Genomic DNA, 23,515 nt, shown 5'->3' on the forward strand with positions numbered 1-23,515 from the left:
GCAGGTTTAGCCTAATAGGGAGGCCCGGCGGCTTCAGCAGGCAAAAGACGCTCGCGGCCTCTGTAAAAGGTTCCCTTCGCCTCCAACGAACCCCACCTTAGCTCGACCAGGCCCAAGGAAAAGCCAGTCGGCTGGAGGGAAACCTTCCAGGGTGCACAGAACTGCATGCCCATGATTATCGGGGAGACTTTGAGGGCACAGTAATCTCTCGAGACTAGAAACCATTTTCCTCCCTCGCTCTGAGATTTTGCTTGGCTAAGCGGCGGCAGTCTCCCTGCCCCCCTCCTACCCCACCGCCACAGCCGCTGCAAGCAGCCACGCCCCGCGGCCCCGGGGCTTGCGGGCCCCCGCGCAGCCCGCACGCCGCGCCCCCATCCGCCCCACCCCCGCGCGCCCCCATCCGCCCCCGCGCCCGGCCCTGGGAGCGCTGGGCGAGTCCTCGCGCCTGCGCCTCGCCAACTTCCTGCCGCGGAACGCCCCGCCCACCCCCAGAAGCCCGCCTCCAAATGCCGCGTGAAACCTGCCGGACGCACCTCATTGGTTGAAACGACCGAGCCGTTGGCTCCCAGGCCCGCCTCTCCGCCGCCTCTCACTTTTCCCAGGGCGGATGCGCCTGCGCTCAGCTGCCTGGGCGGGCTGGGAGGCGCGGGTTGAAAAGTCTCGTTCCAAGTTTGGAGAGAGAGAGAAGAGCGCCTCAGACCTCGGTACCCGCGAGCGGGGAGGAGGCAGGAGAGAAAGACGCAGCGTTTGGGGAGCACCCAAGCTGTAAAACGGAGCTCACGCTTCGAGAGCTAGAAGAGTGTGACGCGCCAGGGCGAGGCAGGAGCGCCTGCGTTTGGTCTGCTGTTGGCTAGCGAGGGGAGTCCGAGGCGGCGGCGGCGAGGGGCGAACGACCCGACGCAAGATGGCGAGTAAAGAGAGTAAGAGGCCCTGCGGGGCGGCGCGCGCCGGGACCGCGGGGGGCGGCGGGCGCGCGAGGCCGCGGCACGCGCCGGCGAAAGGCGCGAATTGGCGTGAGGAGCAGGGGGCGGGGCCGGGCGCGAGGCTAGGCGCGCGCCTCGAGGGGCCTACTCGGGACGGGACCAAGGCGCGGAGGGCTCCGAGCACTTCCGGAGCCGGGCGCGGGGCCGCGGGGCCGCGGGTTGGGCCCCCTTCCCCTCCCTGCCCCCCCCACCCTCCCTCCCCCCCTCTCCAGCGGCGGCGCTCCCTTCTGCGCCCTTGGCTCTCGGGCGGAGGCGGCCTCCGCCACCGGAAAGCGGACACGGCTGCTCCTTCCACGCGCGCGCGTCGATCGCTTCGGGGTCGCGGCCCTTGTCCGGGGGATTCTGGAACACGCCGGCCTATGGCTGCTGACGCTGGCTTCGTGGGAGCGGAGGCCGCTCCTGGTGGGGGATGGAGGGAGCGGGCCGAGGGGTTTCTGCTACACGTGGATTCGTCTCCCCGCGTGGGTCGTGGAGCCCCTGTACATACGGGTCGTCATCTTAGAACAGGTGCGAACAGCTGTAACTGGCGAAACAAAATCGTTGTCTGTGTAATTACCCAATTCTGTATGCGCAAGCGGTATTGATTTCTAAGTGCAAAAAATAAGCTTCCTGGTGTTAATAAATATTCTCTCCACGTTCTGGAAGAGTAGTTAGTTCGTGTCCAAATTAGAGGTAAATCTGAGTGGATTAGGTGTGGCCATCTCGAGGTGACCTCCAGTATCTGTGTACAGATTCTGACTTCGATTTTTCTCAGCCGCTTAATTGTATGGGCTTTCTCCAAATTTCAGTGTTTGAAGATACTGTGGAGGAGCGTGTCATCAATGAAGAATATAAAATCTGGAAGAAGAATACACCGTTTCTGTATGACCTGGTTATGACCCATGCTCTTCAGTGGCCGAGTCTTACCGTTCAGTGGCTTCCTGAAGTGACTAAGTAAGGGTTTTTGGCAACTTTTACTTTGCATAGATTTAACTATTGCCATGGATTTCCTAGTTTCAGCATTTCACATATAGAACAGGAGTGTGTAATCAGTTTAGCCCTTGGATGAGGTAGCAGGTGATTTATATTTTCGAAAGTTAAGTGATTTATGGGATGGCTTCTGATATGTAGATGTGGGGCTAAAGTGCGATTAATGATATTTGTGGGACTCATCTGATATATTTGACATTTTTTTGGTTTAAATACAGAGCGGCATTTTGGGGGTCGCTGACCCCAAAGAAATCCAGCCGCTGGGGGCCGGATTTCTTTACAACTTTATTGAAAAATACGGTATACACGGGAAAGTGCACAAATCGTAAGCATATGGCTTGGTGGATTTTTACCAAGTGCGCATATCCATGTAATCAGCTACTCCAGTATGAATAGGTTTTAATTGGCAAAGGGGGGAATAATTTAGCAACGGTTCGCCAAAGAAAAGATGTTAGGCTAATAATGTGGAATACACTTTGAGGTTGTTGTTGGTCTTCGTAAGAGTGTTCTTTTCAGCCACTTCTGGAATTTCCCTGGTAATAATTCCTGGCGTTATTGAACACTTAAAATAAGGCCTGGCACATCTGAAGTTTTTGTGTCCCCTTGTTTGGTTTAATACTCAAAAGTGTACTGTGATTACTTTTTATCATCCTTGTGTTGTGGAAACTGGGGTGGAAACATTGAGTAAAATTCCCAAGATCACACATTCTGTAAGTGGTGGAAAGGGATTTTGAGCCCCCAAAACTGAGTATCCCCAAGTTGAGCCAAGCCCTGTATTAGATCACCTTTCTCATGCCCTTGCACTTTTTCTAGTAGGAACTTGGCCATATACTTTAAAACTATAAAATTGAGGTAATGTGAGTATATAATTCAATGAGCATTAACAAAATTAATCTAGGAAGGGGATTTTGAGACAAGTTATGGAAATAAGAGCAAGTTACTTTATATAAGGTTACTCCTTTAACGGACAGATTCTCCATATGCAAAGACCCTCTTCCATACAGGTAGGACTTCCATTGGGGTTCCCAAAATATCACAGTGTAGATACACAGATGTGGGAAGAGCAGCCAAGAAATATATGATGGAGACTTCTAAGCACTGACATAACCATTCTGAGCATCAAATACTAAAGGGTATTCGGGTTCTCAGCACCACTTAATTTTGACTCTTTGTGCATTCCTGTTAAGTAAATTAAAAGCTTTAACAGCTTAATTTACATTCTTTTAGATCTTTTTGACCTACCTTAACAGAAGAAAACAGTGGGGGTTGGTGGGACTCTGAGGTTAGAAACCAGAGTTTGAATCCTGCCCCCTGCTTCTTAGTAGCTAAATTAAGGCACATTGGTCAGTATCTGCATCCAAGCTGTCTGATGTGTAAATGAAGGTGCTGGCGCTTCTTACTGCCTACTTTTGAGAGAATTAAATAAGATCCTGCACTGTTAAAGTGCTGGCATGGAGTAAGTATGCAGTAAGTGGTGACTGATGCTGATTTTCCCACCCCTTTGTATTCAGAAATAATTTATTAGAGTGTAATAGCTGTATTTCTCCATTTGGATTCCAATGAAAACTGCGTATTCAAGTCTTTTAAAAATGTTACCTATGATATGTTAAAGATGATAGATCTGTAAGTTCTTAGCCCAGATAATGCTTTTTTAAAGATTTTTATTTTTAAAAAAGATTTTATTTATTTATTTGATGGAGAGACAGTAAGAGAGGGAACACAAGCAGGGGGAGAGGGGGTAGCAGGCTTCCCACTCAGCAGGGAGCCCAGTGCGGGGCTCGATCCCAGGATCCTGGGATCATGACCTGAGCGGAAGGCAGACACTTAACAACTGAGCCACCCAGGTGCCCCAAGATTTTTATTTTTAAATAAACTGTACACCGAACGTGGGGCCCCAATTTACAACTGAGATCAAGAGCTGCATGCTCCACCTACTGAGCCAGCAGCCTCCCCCCGCACCGTACTACTTTTATATTAACACTTAAGAACTTAAGAGAAAATACTCTAAATTGTGTACTCCATGGTGTTCTTTGCATGCAAAGAAGTGGGATCTGGTTGTGGGATGTGCAGTTGCTCTGGGAATGCAAGAAAATGCCAGGCAGCCTGCATTCTTGGATGTTGAGGATAGCTTTGTGGTGCTTTTGCAGGATTCTGTTTGGAATATGAAGGGACTTTGATTGTGTTTTGTTACTATATGGGACACTGGAAACGTTGGCTATTCTTACTCCCTGAGTCTTTGAGGAGCTAGATCCTAGTCAACCTCGTAAGGCCTGCCTTCTACCTACATACTATATAGAGCATACTTCCTAATAATTACTTACAGTTTCTGAACTCTTGTCCTTTAAAAACTGAGTTAGGTAATTGTCCACATAGTGGGTTTGCCTTTAAAAATTTCTATTTAGGCATTTCTAAGATTTAATTTCATTATTCCATATATCTTTTATTGAATAATTTGCTATTAAACACATTGAGACTAAATCTCTACTTAAGAATCTTTGTAATCATTCAAATTCAGGTGGTACAAAGTGCATGGAGTGAAATATGTTTCCTTTTCATGTCCCCTATTCTCCTAGTTTTATTACCCAAAGCAGAGACCATCATTTTTGGCACTTTTTAAAGCCCATCCAGAAATAAGTACATATACATATTTCTCCTCCATCTTTTTTTTTTTTTTAAGAGAGTATGTGCACATCAGCAGGAGGAGGGACAGAGGGCAAGGGAGAGAGAGAAAGTTAAGCAGACTCCCTGCTGAGTGTGGGGCCAACATGGGGCTCAGTCCCAGGACCTGTGAGATCATAGCGGAAACCAAGAGTTGGACATTTAACCAACCGAGCCACTCAGGTGCCTCTCCTGTCCATCTTTCTTTTACAGTAGCAAGTTATTCGTTATTCACTTCACTTTACAGTTGGTAGTTTATATTAGAGACTTTCTTCTCAGCATGCTTAGATAGGTACAATCTTTTGTTTTAAGGGCTCTGCAGAATTCCATTTATGAATTTATTATAATTTATGTCACCAGTTCTTTATTGATGGATATTTAGGTTGTTACCAATCTTTGCCACTAAGACAATGCTGAGAATAACCTTGTAATAATCTGAGCTTGTCAGGTGAATTTCTTAGCAGTGGAGTCCAAGTGAGCAAAGGATTCTGGCACTGAAAATGGATGAGGTCTTTTAACATTAGTGCTTCTGCAGCCTTAGGTTCATTCAGCATTGGAGGAAAACTTTGTAATATTGATTGGTTCAGGAAAATAGGTTTGTATTTTAATGATGGAGATGAAAGGATTTCCAGTAAAAAAAAAAAAAATCCTTATATGATTATTGTGTCAGGGAGTACGTGAATTGGATTTTAGAGTCAAGGAATTTTTCACAAACTCCAGTCCATGTTTGGACCATGGTCCTTAGAAAGGTACTGTTTTTTTCTGTTTAAGCTCCTAAAAAGTCACTTCTTTTTATGTTAACCATAATACTGCTCTGCAGTGCCTCCTTTCTCTCAAGCATTCCTAGTTCTCTTCAACTGATTCTAATGAGATGTGTTTAAGTTCCTTTTCATTTTGAGCTACAAAGATTTTGTTTTGTCTCAGTTCTCCCAAACTATATTGCTTAGAGCCTAGTTTTCTAAGTATGTCTTTTTTTTTTTTTTTTTCATTTAAAAATAAGTGGGTGTGTGCTCGTATATATTGCCCCCCCCATATAAGTGCATCTAAGAGGAAATTAACTGTTTTGGCAGCCATATCCTATTTTTGGCCACTGAACATATATTGACTAAGACTCATGCCTTTTTTCAAACAAGCTGCTATTGCTTAGCCATGGCTGCCTTACTCTGTTCTTGGACTTGTATTTATTGTTCTTTTTATCATTAAGCCAAATCATGGTAAAATTTCAACTTGTATTTGTATTAGTTATTAGTAAATTATATTTGTAGAAGCAGTCCTCAACCCTTTTTTAAAATCCACTGAGTGCTTTGTACAATTGAACTTTAGAAACCTAAGTAGCCTAATTTGTCTGGTGTTGGGGCCTAGAGTCTTAGGTTTTGGCCCTCTTCACTGAGGTGGGACCACAGAGCATAGGTGAAAATTGTTATTCTTGATAATACAAATGGGGAAACATTGTTAATAGATACTGATGTAAAAATCACTGTTTGGTCCACAGTGCCAAGGAGCATCAGTGGGTTCTTTAGCGTCAAAATGAGTTCTATAGTACCAAGGTAACAAAGCAGCCTTCCCCCCCGCCCCCCGCCATAAAATTGAGAAGCCCATTTCATAGACATTGAACATTAATAATGAGTTTTCATGCCTTTTGCCCTCATAACCTGTTTTTCGGGTGAAGAAACTGGGGCCCCCAGGAAGTTGTGATTTAAGGAATTGCATATAGTTAATTTTAGTTTGAGCCAGGATTTGAACCCAGTTTTTCTGGCTCAGTGCTTAAACTTTCCATTCTATCTTGTTGCCTCTTACTGGAAAATTTAGAAATGTCTAATTTCTTAAAATGGAAGATATTTTTTAGGTGAGAAGTCAGTGATTATGAGTGTGGAGATTGGAGATGGACTGAATTTGTTAGCAACTGATTTCTTTAGGGTTAGTGTGACTTATTTTCTTTCCTAAACAGACCAGAAGGAAAGGATTATGCCCTTCATTGGCTAGTGCTGGGGACTCACACATCTGATGAGCAGAATCATCTCGTGGTTGCTCGAGTCCATATTCCGAACGATGATGCACAGTTTGATGCTTCCCACTGTGACAGTGAGAAGGGTGGTAGGTATACCGTATATTCCAGTATTGGTGTTTAAGGAAGTGTGCCTTCTTTTCTACTATGTTATTACAGTTTTCTATTAATATCTTTGGGCCCAGCAGTTTAACTTTTAGGAGTTTATCTCATAGAACTACTTGCTCACATGTGCACAAGGATTTCACAATAGCATTATTTGCAGGATTGAAAAATTAAGATGAGCCTGGCAACCCAGATGTTAGTTTATAGGAAATTGGTTAAACACATTATGGTATGTTTGAAATACTGTTCAGCAATTCCTAAGAATGCGATAAATTTGAAATTTCACACAGACTCACAATGAGGCAAATCTGTATGCCCTAGTCTGGAAAGCTGTCCAGGATAGATTAACTCCTTTGTGTGATTGTAGTACCCATTTTGGTAAAAAGTAATAATATGTATTGGGTGTATATAGGAAAAAGTCAGAGGAGGCGTATGTACCAAATAGTTAACAGTGGCTTTTTTATGGAAGCTATTGATTTCCTGTTTCCCCTGTCAAACGTACATTCCCCTGATTTGGTCTTCCCACCATCACCCAAGGTTGGCCATTGTGCTGGAAGGACTCAGAAGACTCAGCAAATTATACGCATGGCTAAAGTTTGTTACAGTAAAGAATCCAGAGAACAAAAGCAGTGGGGGAAAGATACACATCAGGGAGTCTAGGGAGGTCTGGCACAAGGCTCCTCCAGGGCTGCACACGACCTGCTTTCTCTCTGGCAGCAAATAACAGGGACATGTGCAGAATCTCTCTCTTCTGCCCAGGGAAACCCATTTGAGTGCCCGCATCTGAGGCTCTGGTGGGGGGTGGTTTTCACAGGCACGTCCTTCTGGCAGCCAGTTAGGACAACTGAAACTCAGGACCCCAGTAATGAAACCAGGTGCATGTCGTCAATCTTGTATCTGTGCAGAGCAACCCTGACAACCTGGTACAGCATGCTCCATTGCTCCAGGTGTACACCACAAAATCATCAATCCATCAGTGACGTTGAGAACATTCTGAGGTCCATGTTCCCAGGACTGAGGGTCATTCATGGTCCCAGCGTCCCCAGAACTGAAAGGGCTAAGCAGCCAGACCTGTTGGGTTAGTGCTGTCTGCACAGCCCTAAAAGGTTTAATCTTAACATTTTAAGGAATTTACTTTAGTTTTTTTTCATATTGAAAACAAAACATTATAGCTAAAATCCTGCCACCCCATACCCCCCTTTCCTAACTTGCCTGCCTTTGAAGAATTTACCACTGTCCTGAAATTATTGTGCCATTTTTAACTGTTTGTATTTTTATTACTCATACAGTAGTAAATCTGTATAAAGGGTTTTTTTCCCACTTTTTTTCTTTGGGTACTGTTTTGTGTATGTATGTAAACCACGTAGATGTCCACCTCCTTTTAACTCCCATGTCTTGTTCCGTTGTGCTTTAAACCTTACTTGATTCATTCTACCAGGGGGCAGTTGGACTGCCTTTGCTTGGTATTTTGCTCTTACAAATGGTGCTTCAGTGACCATCCTTGCCATGTCTACTTGTACACATGTGGGAGAATTCATCTAGCGGAGTAGGATTGCTGAGTCCTATGGTGTATTCATTGTCAGCTTAAAATAGTCTAAAACAATTTTCCAAAATGATTTAATCCCTTTGCCACTGCCACAATTCACAGTCCGTTTCCCTACAGTTTTATGCGTTATTTCTGTAAAAATCGTAATGAGAAATTTTCAGTGGATTTTAATCCTAAAGTATGTATTTATTGGACTTTTGGCTTCAGACTTAGTCTCTGTGCATAATTTATGGATGTATCAAGTTACCGAAGTCACTTGTTCTGTGTATTCCATTCCAACAAGTGCCTGAAATAATTTACAGTTAACACCTCTCTTTATTTTCAGTTGTGGTATTTTTTAATGGATAGTATTTTATCATTAAAATGGTGGTTTTTATTTTCGAACTTTTGAGTTTGAGAAAACAAGGCCCTGTGTTGAAAGTAAATCTTACTGGAAATCTGTTTTTTTGGAAGAGGAGAGCTGTTCAGGTTCTAAGTAAAGGAATTGGGGAACTTGAGTGTCTTTATGTTAGAAATGCTAGAGCCCTTGGAATCCACAGTGGAGGGTTGGGTGGTGGGATGAAAAGCAAAGTTGGGGCAGAGTTGGAGCAGAGTCTCAGGGTGAGTGGCAATCTTAGAAAGGCTGGGCCAGGTTTCTCCCACTGACACGATGGAAAGGGGACATGTTGAGAAGGAAAAAGGTGATTGTATATGGTTGTGTAGGCGTAGCTGTGTGGACTGGTCTGTGATTTTCAGCCACACAGAAGAGTAAGCTACGTTTGCCACAGAGAAGAGTGGCTGAATGCCAGTATTAAACCATGGGAGCCAGTGTTCATTAAGCATTCCCGTATAGCAAGAGCTGGCTGAACCTGAGAAGTGGTTTGCTGCTTTCAGTTGGTTTTCTTTAGGACCCAGCCAGTCTGTTTTACTTGTTTCCTGCCTGGCTCCATCAGGCATTTGAGTTAGTGTTCCCGAACCTGAGATCTGGGGGAACAGAAAAGGAACATGCGGAGAAGCGGCAATGTAGGTCAGGAAGAAATAACACAATTACGAGGTGAAACCTCCAAACTTTTTAAGCATCAGCAACTATTCCCGTTCCTAATCTTTGAACACAAAAAAGAAAATGCTTGTTTGCTGTTATGTGCTTAGATGTTCTCTACATGTACACTTTCTGTTATTATTTTGCTGCTTCTCAGAAGTTCCTTATGCTTTTTATATGACTTTGTTGCTTTTCCAAGGCCTTTTTAATAACTATTCAGCACCGTAGTCTCATTCACACACCAGCCCCCTCATTTGAGCTTTGGCACTCCGCTAGCAGTAGAATTCAGTACGCTAGTGGAACCAATATGTCTGTGTCTTAGGGTTGGGTGGGGGTTAGTTAGCATCGATTTCTGATTTTAGGAAACAATTACATCCTCTTTACAACTGAAAGAGGCCAGTTTTTAATTATTCTAAATCCAAGGTGAAACAACTAACTTGCATAAAATGGCTGTCAACATTTTCCAATTCAAATGGGCTTTGAGAATAAATTAATTCCAAGTGGCAAGTAAACTCAAATTTTTGTGTTCTCTAGTTAATTTGTGTTGTGTTTTGCCAGGTTAAAATCTGTTGGGTGGATTAAACTAAATGACTTCTGATTTTTAATCGTAAGTGTATGTGTTTATTTCTTTCTTCTCACATTAGAATTTGGTGGCTTTGGTTCTGTAACAGGAAAAATTGAATGTGAAATTAAAATTAACCATGAAGGAGAAGTAAACCGTGCTCGTTACATGCCGCAGAATCCTCACATCATTGCTACCAAAACTCCATCTTCTGATGTGCTGGTTTTTGACTATACGAAGCACCCTGCTAAACCAGGTATGTAGTAATGAAATCAGGCCATCGGTTGAACATTTTTCTTGAAAAATAATTGCTGTGAGGTTCAAACTAGTGTAATCTATAATTTTTAAAGGTTTAAAAATCTTCTCGGGGGTCCCATCACCACCCTCAAAATTCAGTTGATGTAACGAAAGGACCTCCCAGACAGGTTCTACTCCTGGCTAGGACTTACTATAGCAGAGGCTACAGAGCAAAAGCAGGAGGAAAAGATATGCAACAGGCAGAGTCCAGGGAGGTCAGGCACAGGCGTTTGAGTCCTTCCCCACTAGGGCCACGTAGAACACGCTTTTTCTCTAGCAGTAGACCGAAGGGGCATGTGATCAATGTCTCTGCTTAGGGAAGCCTGTTTGACTCTCAGGATCTAGTGTTTTTATAGAGGTCTGGTCACATAGGAACATGCTGCTCTATGACTAGCCATGGCAAGGGCAACTCAGGACCCCAGCAGTGAAGCCAGATATATCCTGAATCTTGCTGAACAACCCTGCAAGTCCTGACGAGCTGCTACGGCACGCCTCACTGCTCTGGGCACACACAGCTTCATCAGTCAGGGACATGAAGAATTTTGTGAGGGTCACATTCCTAGGGGTTGGCTAAGGGTCAGTCATGGTTGCGGGCTACCCTGGAGACATGCAGGGGCTGAGCAACCAGACCTGCTGTCTTAACTCTTTCCTCACAAAAGTGTTTGAAAAAAATTGATCCGGGGTGGAGCAGGTTGCCACTCCGATCTGAGGGCATAGTTGTAGGTTTCAGTGTTTTGCGTTGGAGCTAGTACTTGGTTTTGCAGAGGAACTAGTTACTTTATGGTCTTGAGACTTGGTTTGCATTGAGTATTTGAAATGAAGCGCAGAGAACAGCTTTTCACAGTGGCTGTGGGTCAGACCAAGTCCCAAGTCATCGTTTGTATGTGACGCTTCTTCAAGCGTTATCATGAATGTTACGGCTCATTCAGTGAGGACCGAGGATTGCTTTTACTACTTCTGATAAATAGAAAATCACTTCGTAGTTAATGTGTCTCTTTCCTTTTTTAGACCCAAGTGGAGAATGTAATCCTGATCTTAGGTTAAGAGGCCACCAAAAGGAAGGCTATGGTCTTTCCTGGAATTCGAACTTGAGTGGACATCTCCTAAGTGCATCAGACGATCATGTGAGAGACTTATTCTTTCTAATCTCATGTACTTAAAGACTGTCTTGGAGAGCTGTGCACTGAAGGAGCGCTGTGTAGTTGAAAGGTTTTCTAAGATAATACTCCTGATTATTGTGATAACGTTTTCACAGGATTTAGAGCAATGGTTATCAGACTGCCCTGTTGGAGCCTTGGGATTCCACAGAGCTCTTTTGAAGCAACCTTAGAATGGAGGGAAGGTGGGCAAAAGGTGTGCCATTATTTCCAAATGTATCTTTGTAATGGAAACTATGAAGTGTTTGTGAGACAGAAATTCCCTTTTAGTTTATTTTTTAAGTGTACAATTCATTGGGTTTTAGTATATTCACAAAGCTGTGCAGTCATCACTACTATTGGATCCTGAAACATTTTCAGCAAATGGCACAAAAAAGAAACTCCAGACCCCTTAAGCAGTCCCCTCGCCACTGCCCCCAGCTCCTGACAACCACTGATTTACTTTCTATGTCAATAGATTTGTCTCCTGATAAATCATATAAATCATATGTGCTTTTTCCCTGTCTGGCTTCTTTTCACTTAGCATAAGTTTTTCAAGGTTCATCCATGTTGAAGCATAGGTCAATATGTCACTCCTTTATATGGCAGAATAATCCATTATATGGATGTGCTGGAATTGATTCATTCATCAGTTGATGGACATGTAGGTTGTTCCTGCTTGGGGCTCTTTGCTTTTCTTTTTCTTTTCTTTTCTTTTCTTTTTTGTTTTAACATTTTGGGGCTATTTTGGCTGATGCTGCTATATGACCATTTTTGTATTAAGTTTTGTGTGGATGTAGGTTTTCATTTCTCTTGGGTAATTACGTAGGAATGGAAATACTGGGTCATATGGTAACTCTATGTTTAACTTTTTAAAAAACTGCCAAGCTTTTCCAAGGCAGCTGCAGCACTTCACAGTCCCACCAGTAATGTGTACTCCAGGGTACCAGTTTCTCTACTTCCTCGTCAGCACTTGTTGTCGTCTGTCTTCTTTATTATAGCCATCCTGGTGAGGGTGAAATGGTTTACCTCCTTGTGGTGATGATGACTAATGATGTTGCATATCTTTTTTATGTGTTTATCGGCTATTTATAGCTCTTCTTTGGGAAAATATGTATTCAAATCCCTTGTCCATTTTTAAATTTTGTGTTTTTTTTTATTGAGTTGTAAGAGTTCTTTATGTATTCTGGATACAAGTCCTTTATCAGGTAGGATTTCAGAAGATTTTCTCCCACTCTGTGGGTTGTCTTTTCGTTCTTAGTGATGTCCTCCAAAGCACAAAAGTTGAATTTTGAGTGTAGTTTATGTGTTTTATTTTATCACTTATGCTTTTGATATCGTGTCTAAGAAACCATTACATGATCCAACATCACAAAGATATTTACATCTACATTATCTTCTAAGAATTGCATACCTTTAGCTCTTACATTTAGGTCCTTTATTCATTTTGAGTTAATTTTTTTATATGGTGTGAGGTAGGGGTTCAAGTTCATTCTCCACTTGTAGTTATTGTGTTTTTTCTAGCACCATTTGTTGGCAAGACTAACCTTCCCCTATTGAGTTATCCTGGCATCCTTAATACAAGTATTTTAACAAAAGTACCACACAAATGGAAAATGATCTTGTTAATTTATTGTAGATCAGTATTTGTAGCATTCTTTCCACCTACAGCTCCACACCTTCCTTCATGGATCCCATATTGTAAGTAAAACATGTTTGCTGTAACTCTAGCCCAGAGCTGAGAGTAGACTTCTGGAGCTTTTGAAAGCTCTTGTAACTTGGCCACAGGTTCTTTACCTTCTTTCTTCGTATATCCTCCTGCCTAGAACGGGGCCTGTTGCATCACAGACCTTCTTTATATTTCTACTGGCCACAATTTCTGTTACGCTTTTTTTTTAAATACTGAAAGTAGGAAATTGGCCCAGTTGAGAATCTTTAGGTACAAGCAAGCAAAACCAACTCTGGCTGATACAAACAGAAAAGAAATTTATCAGAAGGACCTTGAGCAGCTCACAGAATTGCTGTGCTGTCTAGAAAATGGCTTACAACCCAGAGAAGAGGCTAGTGGATGTTACTCTCTGCTGTGTACACCCCCCACCCACCCCCCAACACACACTGGCAGTCATGAGAACAGATTTCCCTGTTGATGTTCGCAATTCAAAATTATGGCCAGACTGATGGAGCCAGCATCGTGTCCCAGCCACAGGAGAGGCTGGGAAGCAAGGGTCTCCCTTAGTTCTATGAAAGGAAGCTTTCTTCCACGTCCCTCAAAGTGGGCATGGTTGAGTCCCTAAAACAGGGAGGCTGGGTTAAGCTCAGTTACTTAATTACTAGTGCATTCTGAAGACGCCGGACTGGGAGTTGCTAGTTATAATAATAGCTGACGTTTTCCAAGGGCTCCGCATGTGCCAGGCATATTGCTAATCTTCCGGGATCCTTGTGAAATGAGCAGGGGAGGATGGCAAGAGCTCTACATGTTCCTTTTTCTTCAGTGCTTGTAAATTGTGCATCTGAGTGTGTATCCACAAAGACTAAGGGTATGTGTATTATATAAAACTTCTTTTTGGTACTGGGTAAATAGCTATTACTGGGAAATAGCTTTGTTCTAGAGACTCGGATAAGAAAGTGATTTTCAAAGAGATGAACCCCATACCAGTGTCAGTGGAATTATTGCAGCAAATTTACTCTAATGGAATTGCCTTTTATTTTAAACCATGTGGATGATAATCATTGCCTTGTAGTTGGCAACATTTTTTCATAAAAACTTTCCTCTTAACTTTGTGATAATTGTCATTTGAAGCCTCAGGTTGCAGAGCCTACAGATCTGTGATCTTTGGGGCCTGGGGAAGGCCCATGGCCTCTCCTTGGGTTGTGCTGATGTTTTGAGGAGTGCACTGTGGGGATCTGTCCATAGGCCCTAAGCTTTGGCCTCTCAAAGTAGCCTAGTTGGGGTTTCTGGGTTATTCACCTGTCCCACTTCTTAATGTTTGTAGTGGTTTCTGCTACGAAGTCAAAGATTTATCCAAATATTTTTGCTGTTGAAGAAGCATGTTTTAGTTTTAATTTCCAATCTCCCAGCTCTGTGTGAATTTCTAGGACACAAATATCTGTTCAGTAGATACTGAATATTGGGCTCTGTGTTTCATTGTGTAATCTAGATGAATTTTAGATACTTTATTGAAGATATGTCAGTAGAAACTCGAACCTGATCGTCTCTTGCCTACCATCATGCTCGGTTTCCCCATCCCCCTTACTGTACCCTTACCTTGCCCTCTGCATCTCAGATGATGAATGGTACAAGAATACACTCTTCTGTTTCAGAAGCTTCACTTTTATTTATGTTTCTTCTCGTGTTTATTTCTACCTTTTATATAGTTAGATAATTTTTTTACGTTTATTTAAGAAATCTCTACACCCAGCACGGGGCTCGAACTCATGACCGTGAGATCAAGTGTCATGAGCTTTTCTGACTGAGCCAGCCATGTGCCCCTCGTTCAGTAATTTTTTAATGAAGGTTGTTTATTTTTTCCTTCTTTAGACTGTCTGTCTGTGGGATATAAACGCAGGACCAAAGGAAGGCAAGATCGTGGATGCTAAAGCCATCTTCACTGGCCACTCGGCTGTTGTAGAGGATGTGGCCTGGCATCTGCTCCACGAGTCCTTATTTGGATCGGTTGCTGATGATCAGAAACTTATGATGTAAGGTGGAAGGTTCAGTGGGGTCTTGCTATGTAGGTGTCCTCAATGACCATCAGTGATTGTGGTGGCCTGTGGTTTGATTTACTAATTTTTTTAAAGTTACATACTGGCCTTAAAAACTTCACTGAGGTGTAATTGACATACAAGAAACCATACACGTGTAATGGCTTTTTTGTATAAAAGTTACTGTGGCATATGAGTAAACACCATTTTTTATTTGAAAAAAGAAAACAGATAAGTAAATATGAAGAAACCTGCTTGGCAGTGGCAAATGTCAAAATTGGGGTCGCAGTGACTGAAGATGAGGGCTAAGAATGATTCTATCAGGTCATGGCCACTGGGCTGCATTCAGCCACCTGTAATGTGTTTGATTTCATAAACTCCTATCTGAGGCAAATGTGACCAAGTAATAAGACTTGACAAGGTTAAGTTGTAGGTATCAAATTGTTAAATTGTTCTCTGTGTAGTAGTTGGTGTATGCTTGAAGTAGTTGGTATTAAGACAGGAATCTAATAAACGAGTAACTGGAAATGATAGCCCTAATTTATTTTCTGTAGGTTTAGAATATGTCACGTAGTGGTTGGCAGTCCGAATTGGCAGTTCTGTACATGGTTGGGGTGTCCATGAAGGGGCAAGCGTAAGGGGCAGAAATGGGGGGGTGTGGAGTGGCGCGGACCCGGAAACAAGTGTGAGAAGCTGGGGAGGGGCAGGTGGCTTTGTCTTGTGTTGTGTGCCTTGTACCTTTGTGTTTTAGATGGGACACCAGGTCCAATACCACCTCCAAGCCAAGCCACCTGGTGGACGCGCACACTGCCGAGGTCAACTGCCTGTCGTTCAACCCCTATAGCGAGTTCATTCTTGCAACTGGCTCTGCAGATAAGGTTTCCAAGTTTTTGTGTATTTGGTGTTTATGAATCCAGTTGTCTTGTGCTAGTCAGATATTCTAAAACTCAATGTAAAGTGCAGAAATGAATTCCTTTTCATTTGTTATTTTTCTTCAGACTGTAGCTTTATGGGATCTGCGTAATTTAAAGTTAAAACTCCATACCTTTGAATCTCATAAAGATGAAATTTTCCAGGTACGTGGCAGTTTTCTATTGTCTCTGTCAGGTTTTTGGTAATTTCTGATGGGGGAAATTTAAAATCTTTTTGCTTTTATAGCAGGCATGCTATTTTTTTTTTTTAAAGATTTTATTTATTTATTTTATTTGACAGAGATCACAAGTAGGCAGAGAGGCAGGCAGAGAGAGAGAGAGGAGGAAGCAGGCTCCCTGCTGAGCAGAGAGCCCGATGTGGGGCTTGATCCCAGGACCCCGGGACCATGACCTGAGCCGAAGGCAGAAGCTTTAACCCACTGAGCCACCCAGGCGCCCATGCTATTTTTTTTTTAAGTTCCTCTTCTGTGTAGGTTAACTAGTGGGAAGTAACTTGGAGCTCTGTGAGATTATAACTTTAGAAGTCGAAAAAGTCTTGCAAAACAGGATCAGTTTAAAAAGTGAAATCCAAGGATTCTTTAGTTAAGGTATCCAGCATGGTAGGTCCTCTGGTGGGAAAAACAACAAACAACCTTGTATATCGTCTTAAGTGGTTTCAATTGCATAGGTTTTTTTTTTTTTTAAAAAGACTTTATTTATTTACAGATCACAAGTAGGCAGAGAGGGGGGAAGCAGGCTCCCTGCTGTGCAGAGAACCCGATGTGGGGCTCGATCCTGGTACCCTGAGATCACAACCTGAGCCGAAGGCAGAGGCTTAACCCACTGACCACCCAGGCACCCCTCAATTGCATAGGTTTAAGATATACTTAATTGAAAAGTTGAAAAGCTTCTGGGGTAGTTAGGGGGCTGAGTAACTTTATGGGGATTCCTAGCTGAGCTCCCTTGTATTGGGGTGTGACCTTCAGGAAAGCAGGCTGAGGAGATGGGCCATTTAAGAGCACTTGAAAGGATAGGACAAGAAGAGGATAGAGAAACAGAAACTGGGAAGGTCTCAAGGATTAGAATAATACCCACAAACATAGGAACAGATGATACTTCACACTTTCCAATCTGTGTTGCTAGGTCCACTGGTCTCCACATAACGAAACTATTCTGGCTTCAAGTGGTACTGATCGCCGCCTGAACGTGTGGGATTTAAGGTAACTCCCAAGTCCGGTGACAAGAAACTGCATAAGTACGCCAATCTGACAGATGATGTAATTCATGGAGTCGAGAGTAGTTTGCAGATACCCATTTAATAAGCCAAAAATTTTTTTTAAATTTTACTTACTTACTTGACAGAGACACAGCGAGAAGGAAAACAAGCAGGGGGAGTGGTAGAGGGAGAAGCAGGGAGCCTGATGCGGGACTCAATCCCAGGACCCTGAGATCATGACCTGACTCGAAGTCAGACTAATAAGCCAAATATTAAAGCAACTTTCAAGTACCTTCCTGAAGAGTCTTGGTTCTGTAAAACAGAAGTGAATCAGGAAATGGAATGCAAAATGAATTTATATGATGAGAGTTTTTGTTGTTGGTATTCAGACATGAAGTTGGGGGCGTGTGTATGTCGTAACGATCGAAATAATTATATTGAAAACACTCTTGGCATAGAAAGGGGTACAGATGTTAGCTGTTTATATCTCGTATGTGGGCTCTTAGTTTATGTCTCTTACCTGCACTCTTAGTCTTTCTATCATTTGCTCTTCTGTGCTTCCATTGTTTCATTTTGAGGACCTGAGCTCCTGCTGTGGTCTGTGTAGCTGCTGGGGATACACTTGGGAACGGAATAAGCACAGGCGGTGCTGTAAGCGAGCTTACATTCTTCTGGGGCTCAGCATAGAGTTCTTCCAATTTTGTAAAGTTCCTTGATTCAGAGTTGCCATTCTAAGAATTTCAGACTCCTTTACTTTTCTTGAGCCTTTAGAGCCATTAATAAAGATGTTCAGTTATATAAACTTCCTTCTCAGATATCATTATCCTAAGTTTAAATCATTACCAAGAAATAACTTATTTAAAATCCTTATTTTAAATGTATTGCTTTGAAGTAGGCTAAGTTTTTAGTTTATTAAAACCAAGGCCGCTTTCATCACAGAGACCGCAGACCAGTTCTTCAGTGCACAGAACATAAAACACTGGAATAAAATACTTGTATTGGTAAAACTTCTGAACATCTAACGTTCTGTGTTTGTACAGAACAGACTCTAGCCATGATTGAATCTTGGAATGTAGAGAATCTTGAAAGCGGATATTTGAGTCTACACTATTTTATTTGAAAACAATTTTAGTAGTAAAAGTAGAAACTGAAAACTCTGAAATCAAGCAGCGGGCTTTGAAAGTCTGGATGCCCTGACAGCTGAATTGTCCCTAGAGGTGCCAATAGTAAATTTGGAGGCTTAATTCTTAATTCTTTTATAAGTTGCGTAGTGTTAGAATTACATTACATTGGATAGAATTAGAGATTAAAATAGTTATGACCGGAGGATATACATCATTGTCTAGCAGTCCCATGTGTTTGGTTTAAATTTAATAGGAAGAAAGAGTATCACTTGGAAGGTTATGTATTTTGGTTGCTTTTTTAGCAGTTCTTACTAGCAAAGCCCACCTTGGGGCTAGATATCAAGGCTGATACTTGGTGTGTAACTTAAAGAGTGTTGGGGCTGCTGGCAGATTCGGCATGTTGAAGTTATTAGGCTAAGTTTTTTTTCCTCTTTTCCTTGGCTTATATCTTTTTTTTTTAAGATTTTATTTATTTATTTGACAGAGAGAGATCACAAGTAGACGGAGAGGCAGGCAGAGAGAGAGGGGGAAGCAGGCTCCCTGCTGAGCAGAGAGCCCGATGTGGGGCTCGATCCCAGAACCCCGAGATCATGACCTGAGCCGAAGGCAGCGGCTTGACCCACTGAGCCACCCAGGCACCCTCCTTGGCTTATATCTTGAGTTTTACCTTTTAAATCCAGTGCAGCAAACAGCCACAGTTAAAAATAATGACTTTTGGGCGCCTGGGTGGCTCAGTGGGTTGAGCCACTGCCTTCGGCTCGGGTCATGATCTCGGGGTCCTGGGATCGAGTCCCGCATCGGGCTCTCTGCTCAGCAGGGAGCCTGCTTCTCTCTCTCTCTCTCTCTCTCTCTCTCTGCCTGCCTCTCTGTCTACTTGTGATCTCTGTTTGTCAAATAAATAAATAAAATATTTTTAAAAAAAATAATAATGACTTTTATTTTTTTAAATAATGAATTTTAAATTAGTATTTATTATAAACAATTTCTGTGCTGCATCCTCAGTTATGAACAGCTTTTATCATTTCCAGAAGGTGAACATCCCACTGTCCCACCAGTAACTAAGACAGAAGTTGTCATTGGCAGTAGTGTAGAAATGTGGTCTCTAGAGTGTGCATTTTAAGATGCCTTTTGTGGGCTGATGCTGGTTTTGTGAACACTGATACCTTCTGCAAGAATTTCAGTATTGACAGCATTATGTTCTTTTTTGATAGCAAAATTGGAGAAGAACAATCAGCAGAAGACGCCGAAGATGGGCCTCCAGAACTCCTGGTATATATTGGCTTTCTTATGCAGGATGAAATGTCATGTGCAGATTGGACTGCCTGTCATTGATCCGTGAATCTGGAAAATGAGTCAGAACTCCAAATGCTAGCTCTTGGAGAGGATTTCAAATTGGTCTTAAAGGTTATTCTGACTGGGTTTTGACATTTATAGAAAACAGTAAATAGAGCACAGTAGGTTTTTATGAATATTTCACTAAGAACTATTTGGGCTCCTGGAAAATCATGAAATTTCTCACTAATTCCCATTTGTAGTATTTCTGAGGGGGTTTTTTTTGGGTGGGGGGCTCGGTATTGATACCGAATTAGCCAGTACTTCACATTATCTAACAGCACAGAAATATTCCAGTGACTTGATTTTTAAGTTCCCTGCCCAGAAAATGACAGCATTCTGGATCTTGTTGGTGCCAAGTGTGTATCCTCTCCCTCCTGCTCCTAACAATCAAGCGGCATCTTCTCGGCCCTTGAAGGTTTCTGGGGTGGGTCTGTCCTGTTCTCCTCCCTCCGGGTTCCGAGCTCTGCAGTGTGCGCGTCGGGTCCCCTTCCGTTGCGCGGGGCCGCACTTCGCGGCGGTTCCTCCTCACTCAGAATCCACGTTCGTGTCCGCCGGTCATTTAGCAGATGGTCGTCCAGTCCACTGTAGCGTATTTCATTCCTAGGTCAGTACCAAGTCTTGGTACCCTTGGGCTTTGCCCACCGCTTTTAAAAGGTAAAGAAGGCCCTCCAAGGTGAGCCCCACGTACAGGAGATGCTCACCGAAGCCCACGTGGCACAGACGCCCTGGATCCCCGCACTCCTTGCGCAGTGGCCAGAAAGGGACACGGGGTGTGATGACTCAGACATGCCCGCATGTTCTATGCACTGCACGCTGATTAAAGAAGAGCATTTCTCAATAAATACCCTAGACAGACGACAGCACCTGGACGGTGTATTCTCTGTTGAGTGACTTAGTCTGCAGAGTCTGTGCTGTGCTGCGTGGCTTCATAGTTCTAAAGTGTCTCTAGCCGAGGCGTTGCCGGCACCTGCTGTCATCCATCGTCCAGCTGTTGGTCCTTACTTTATTTTGGTAAAAACTTGGAGATGGAACTCACATACCATACAGTTCACCTGTTGAAGGGATAGGATTCAGTGGTTTTTAGTCTGCTCACAGAATTCTCCAACCGCCGCCATAAGCCAGAACGTTTCCTTCCCCTGAGGAAGGAGCGCTGCTCGGGAGCACCTCCCAGTCCGCTCCTCTCCTCGGGCCCTGGCAGCCAGCGGCCCGCTTTGTGTCTGGATCGGCCCAGCTAGCTCTGTCGAAGTGGGAGAGGAGGTGCTCTCTGTGGCTGATTCTTTGGCTTGGCGTGCTCTCAAGGTTTCCAGCTATTTGGGGGTACCCTGTATAGTATGATTCTTTAACAGACCACTCAACAGTGGTCCTTGAGGAAATCCACTGGGATTTTGCTTCTTTCACAGGAGAGCTTGAAATCAAGGGACACCTAACTTGTGGCAAACTGGATGCTGACCGTAATTTTAGTCCAACAGTGTCTTGATTTGAGGACTCTCTGCACATCCCAAGCCTGTGGTCTTAACGTATTTTCTCTCAACGCCCCCTTAACACAATTCTGAAAAGCCGTTTTTCTCCTGTCATTTTTAAACTGAAAAAAATGATTAGGTAGAACAGTTACCTTGCATGTGACCTAATTGTCAACCTGAGTCAAATTAGACTTCGTTAGGAAATGTGACTTCGGTCCAAGACTGTGCATTCATATTGTCCCCGTGAGAATGGTTCCTTCTGATTCTTAATTCTGAGGTAAGGGAGGTCCAGTGCTTTCCCATGAGGCTGTGTCTTGTAGGGAGGGAGTCTCTGCTGCCTTCATCATTGTACAGCAAGCCCTCTGCTTAGCCTTTGGGGGGCTTTGCTTTTGGACCCTGGGGGTTGGTTGGTTTTTTAAATCCCTGCCGGGAGTGGTGCCCCTTGGGGAGATGGAGGGTGGCTGGGCGGTGTGCAGGCTCCTCGGGTGGGCCAGTTTGGAGAGGCTGTAACAGACAGAACTTTAAGGAGATTTATTGTCTTAACTGTTTGTACCGAAGTACGTATATTTGATAATGAGGCTGAATTAATGTTAAGTGTATTAGGTACAGAAATGGCATTGTGGTTGTGTAGGAAGATGTCCTCACTTTTGGGTGATGTGGGGTGAAGTACTTGGGGGGGCGGCTTAGTTAGGTATGTTTGTGTGAGAAAAACGCACCCGTGCACATACTTGTATCGGGAGTGTAGGCAAAGGGGGAGCCAGGCGTTGCTGTACTGTCCCATCTTTCTTGAGGGTTTGGAAACTTGCAGAGGCAGCAGGGGGTGGATTACGAAGCCCGTAAACCCCTCCCTTAAACCTCAGTTGCAAGATTGATGCTCTGAAAACTAAGATATGAAACAGGCTTTTTAAAATTCTTATTAACAGTTTATTCATGGAGGACACACCGCCAAGATATCAGATTTTAGTTGGAACCCCAATGAGCCTTGGGTCATCTGCTCGGTGTCTGAGGATAACATCATGCAGATATGGCAAATGGTGAGCTAAAGTGTTTATTTTTCCTGAACGAAGAGACATTCACTCAAAGTGTTTCTATTACAGAATTGTTGCTTTTCTAAATTTGGTGCAATATGCACAATCTTAAAAGACCTTTCTCCATTTTAACAAGTCTTAAGTTCGGTATGCACCTGTCAGGTCAGGAGAAATCTGTGTCTGCACACAGACGGGGACACGGCCTCTGTTCCGCTTTGCATGATGTCGTACGCTTCGTCCGCTGGGCTCTTGGCGTCACTGCTGTAGGTCCGGGGTCTGCTCCGTCACGGGCATGAAGGATACAGGAGCAAAGCATCCACGAGTCCTCGGAAGCGGAGTACTGAGCACCTAGTGTTTCTGAGGTGGTGTTAACCCTCTCATTAACCCGCAGGGCCGGTGCTTCATCTCAGAGATGCTTGAAATGCTTTTGGAAAACACTGTTTACTACAGAAAGTAGTAGCATGTGGGCAGCTTGGTGGCTTAGGTGGGCTCCTCTGCCAAATGAGAACCCTGGCCCTGGGTTTTCCTCATTCAAGTCTGGGGGGAAAACTACTAAGTAAATTACTCTAAAAATGTCCAACACAGAAACACGCTGACCAGTGAATCCTAAAATCTAGACAGAATTAAATGCTGATTTCAGGAGGTTTTGTAAAAAACCATGGGGAGTTTTACCTATGCATTTATTTGGTTGTCCTCTCCAGGCTGAAAATATTTACAATGATGAAGAGTCAGATGTCACAACATCGGAACTGGAGGGGCAAGGATCTTAAAACCCAAAGTACAAGAAATGTTTCTGTTGAATGTAATGCTACATGAATGCTTGGTTTATCAAGCGCCGAAAAGGCATTGTATAGTAGGAAATGTAAGTGGGTTGGCATATGGCGTTCTTTACCTTCTGATTCTAGCACTTTCAAGTGAGCTATTGCGTACTGTATCATATTGTAGCTTTTAGGGAAGAAAGGAATGTTGTTTAAGAAAGAACATCACTGTTGTTTTAAATACAAGTAGCAGGGTACTGCCTTTGATTCAACTATTTTAAGTCCTTGTTTTCTCAAACTAAGTGCTTGCTGTTCCCAAATATGCAAGAATAACTTTTACACTTTTTCCCTCCAACACTTGTTGATTGGCTTTGCAGAAATAAAGTTTTAAAATAAATTTGGTTTTGTTTTCTTAGAACCCGGGTAGGAGAGTATGAGTGTGTTGTCCATGTGCGTCCCTTCCTGTGAGAAAACTGGTACGCGTGTGCGTGCGGAATTACTTTGCGGGATACGTTGAGTGTCCTGATCCAGAGATTGGGTAAGAAGTTAGACCTGTACACACGGACCTACTGTAACTTCTACACCGACCCCCGCCCAAGAAAGCTCGCTCGCGTACACAGCAGGGGTCAGCGTCAGCCTAGGGGATATACCAGGTTGGCCCTTCATCCTGTTTCGCAGGAGCTGCCACCTAGTGATAGTTTT

At 43.4% G+C, this 23,515-nt stretch overlaps 1 protein-coding gene and 1 long non-coding RNA gene across 4 annotated transcripts in view; one reads left to right on the forward strand and one right to left on the reverse strand.

The window, feature by feature from the left end:
• Positions 1 to 601, reverse strand: part of LOC309856806 — a 57,838-nt gene extending 57,237 nt beyond the window's left edge. For both annotated transcript variants that reach the window (XR_014307359.1, XR_014307360.1), the window contains exon 1: positions 534 to 601. This is a non-coding gene — a long non-coding RNA (uncharacterized lncRNA). The remainder of the gene's footprint in view (positions 1 to 533) is intronic.
• Positions 556 to 23,210, forward strand: RBBP7 (RB binding protein 7, chromatin remodeling factor). Of its 2 annotated transcripts, none has more exons than XM_082718402.1 (12): positions 556 to 920; positions 1,772 to 1,916; positions 6,559 to 6,704; positions 9,929 to 10,102; positions 11,152 to 11,267; positions 14,818 to 14,978; positions 15,733 to 15,859; positions 15,980 to 16,057; positions 17,036 to 17,112; positions 19,444 to 19,501; positions 21,951 to 22,061; positions 22,757 to 23,210. In XM_082718402.1, the coding sequence occupies exons 1-12, from the start codon at positions 905 to 907 to the stop codon at positions 22,823 to 22,825; spliced, it is 1,278 nt and encodes a 425-aa protein (XP_082574528.1). In that variant the 5' UTR covers positions 556 to 904; the 3' UTR covers positions 22,826 to 23,210. The 2 variants fall into 2 exon arrangements, with proteins under 2 accessions (XP_082574528.1, XP_082574529.1); XM_082718403.1 differs by having other exon boundaries at positions 574 to 920; positions 9,956 to 10,102.
• Positions 23,211 to 23,515: the final 305 nt, after the last annotated feature.

This window comes from Mustela nivalis (assembly GCF_964662115.1).
Source record: "Mustela nivalis genome assembly, chromosome: X".
In the NCBI taxonomy this organism is placed as follows: Eukaryota; Metazoa; Chordata; class Mammalia; order Carnivora; family Mustelidae; genus Mustela; species Mustela nivalis.

Coding starts and splice junctions, on each gene's coding strand:
- RBBP7 (XM_082718402.1), top strand. Junction 14,979..15,732: donor GATGATCAGAAACTTATGAT/GTAAGGTGGAAG, acceptor TTTGTGTTTTAG/ATGGGACACCAGGTCCAATA. Junction 22,062..22,756: donor TCATGCAGATATGGCAAATG/GTGAGCTAAAGT, acceptor TGTCCTCTCCAG/GCTGAAAATATTTACAATGA.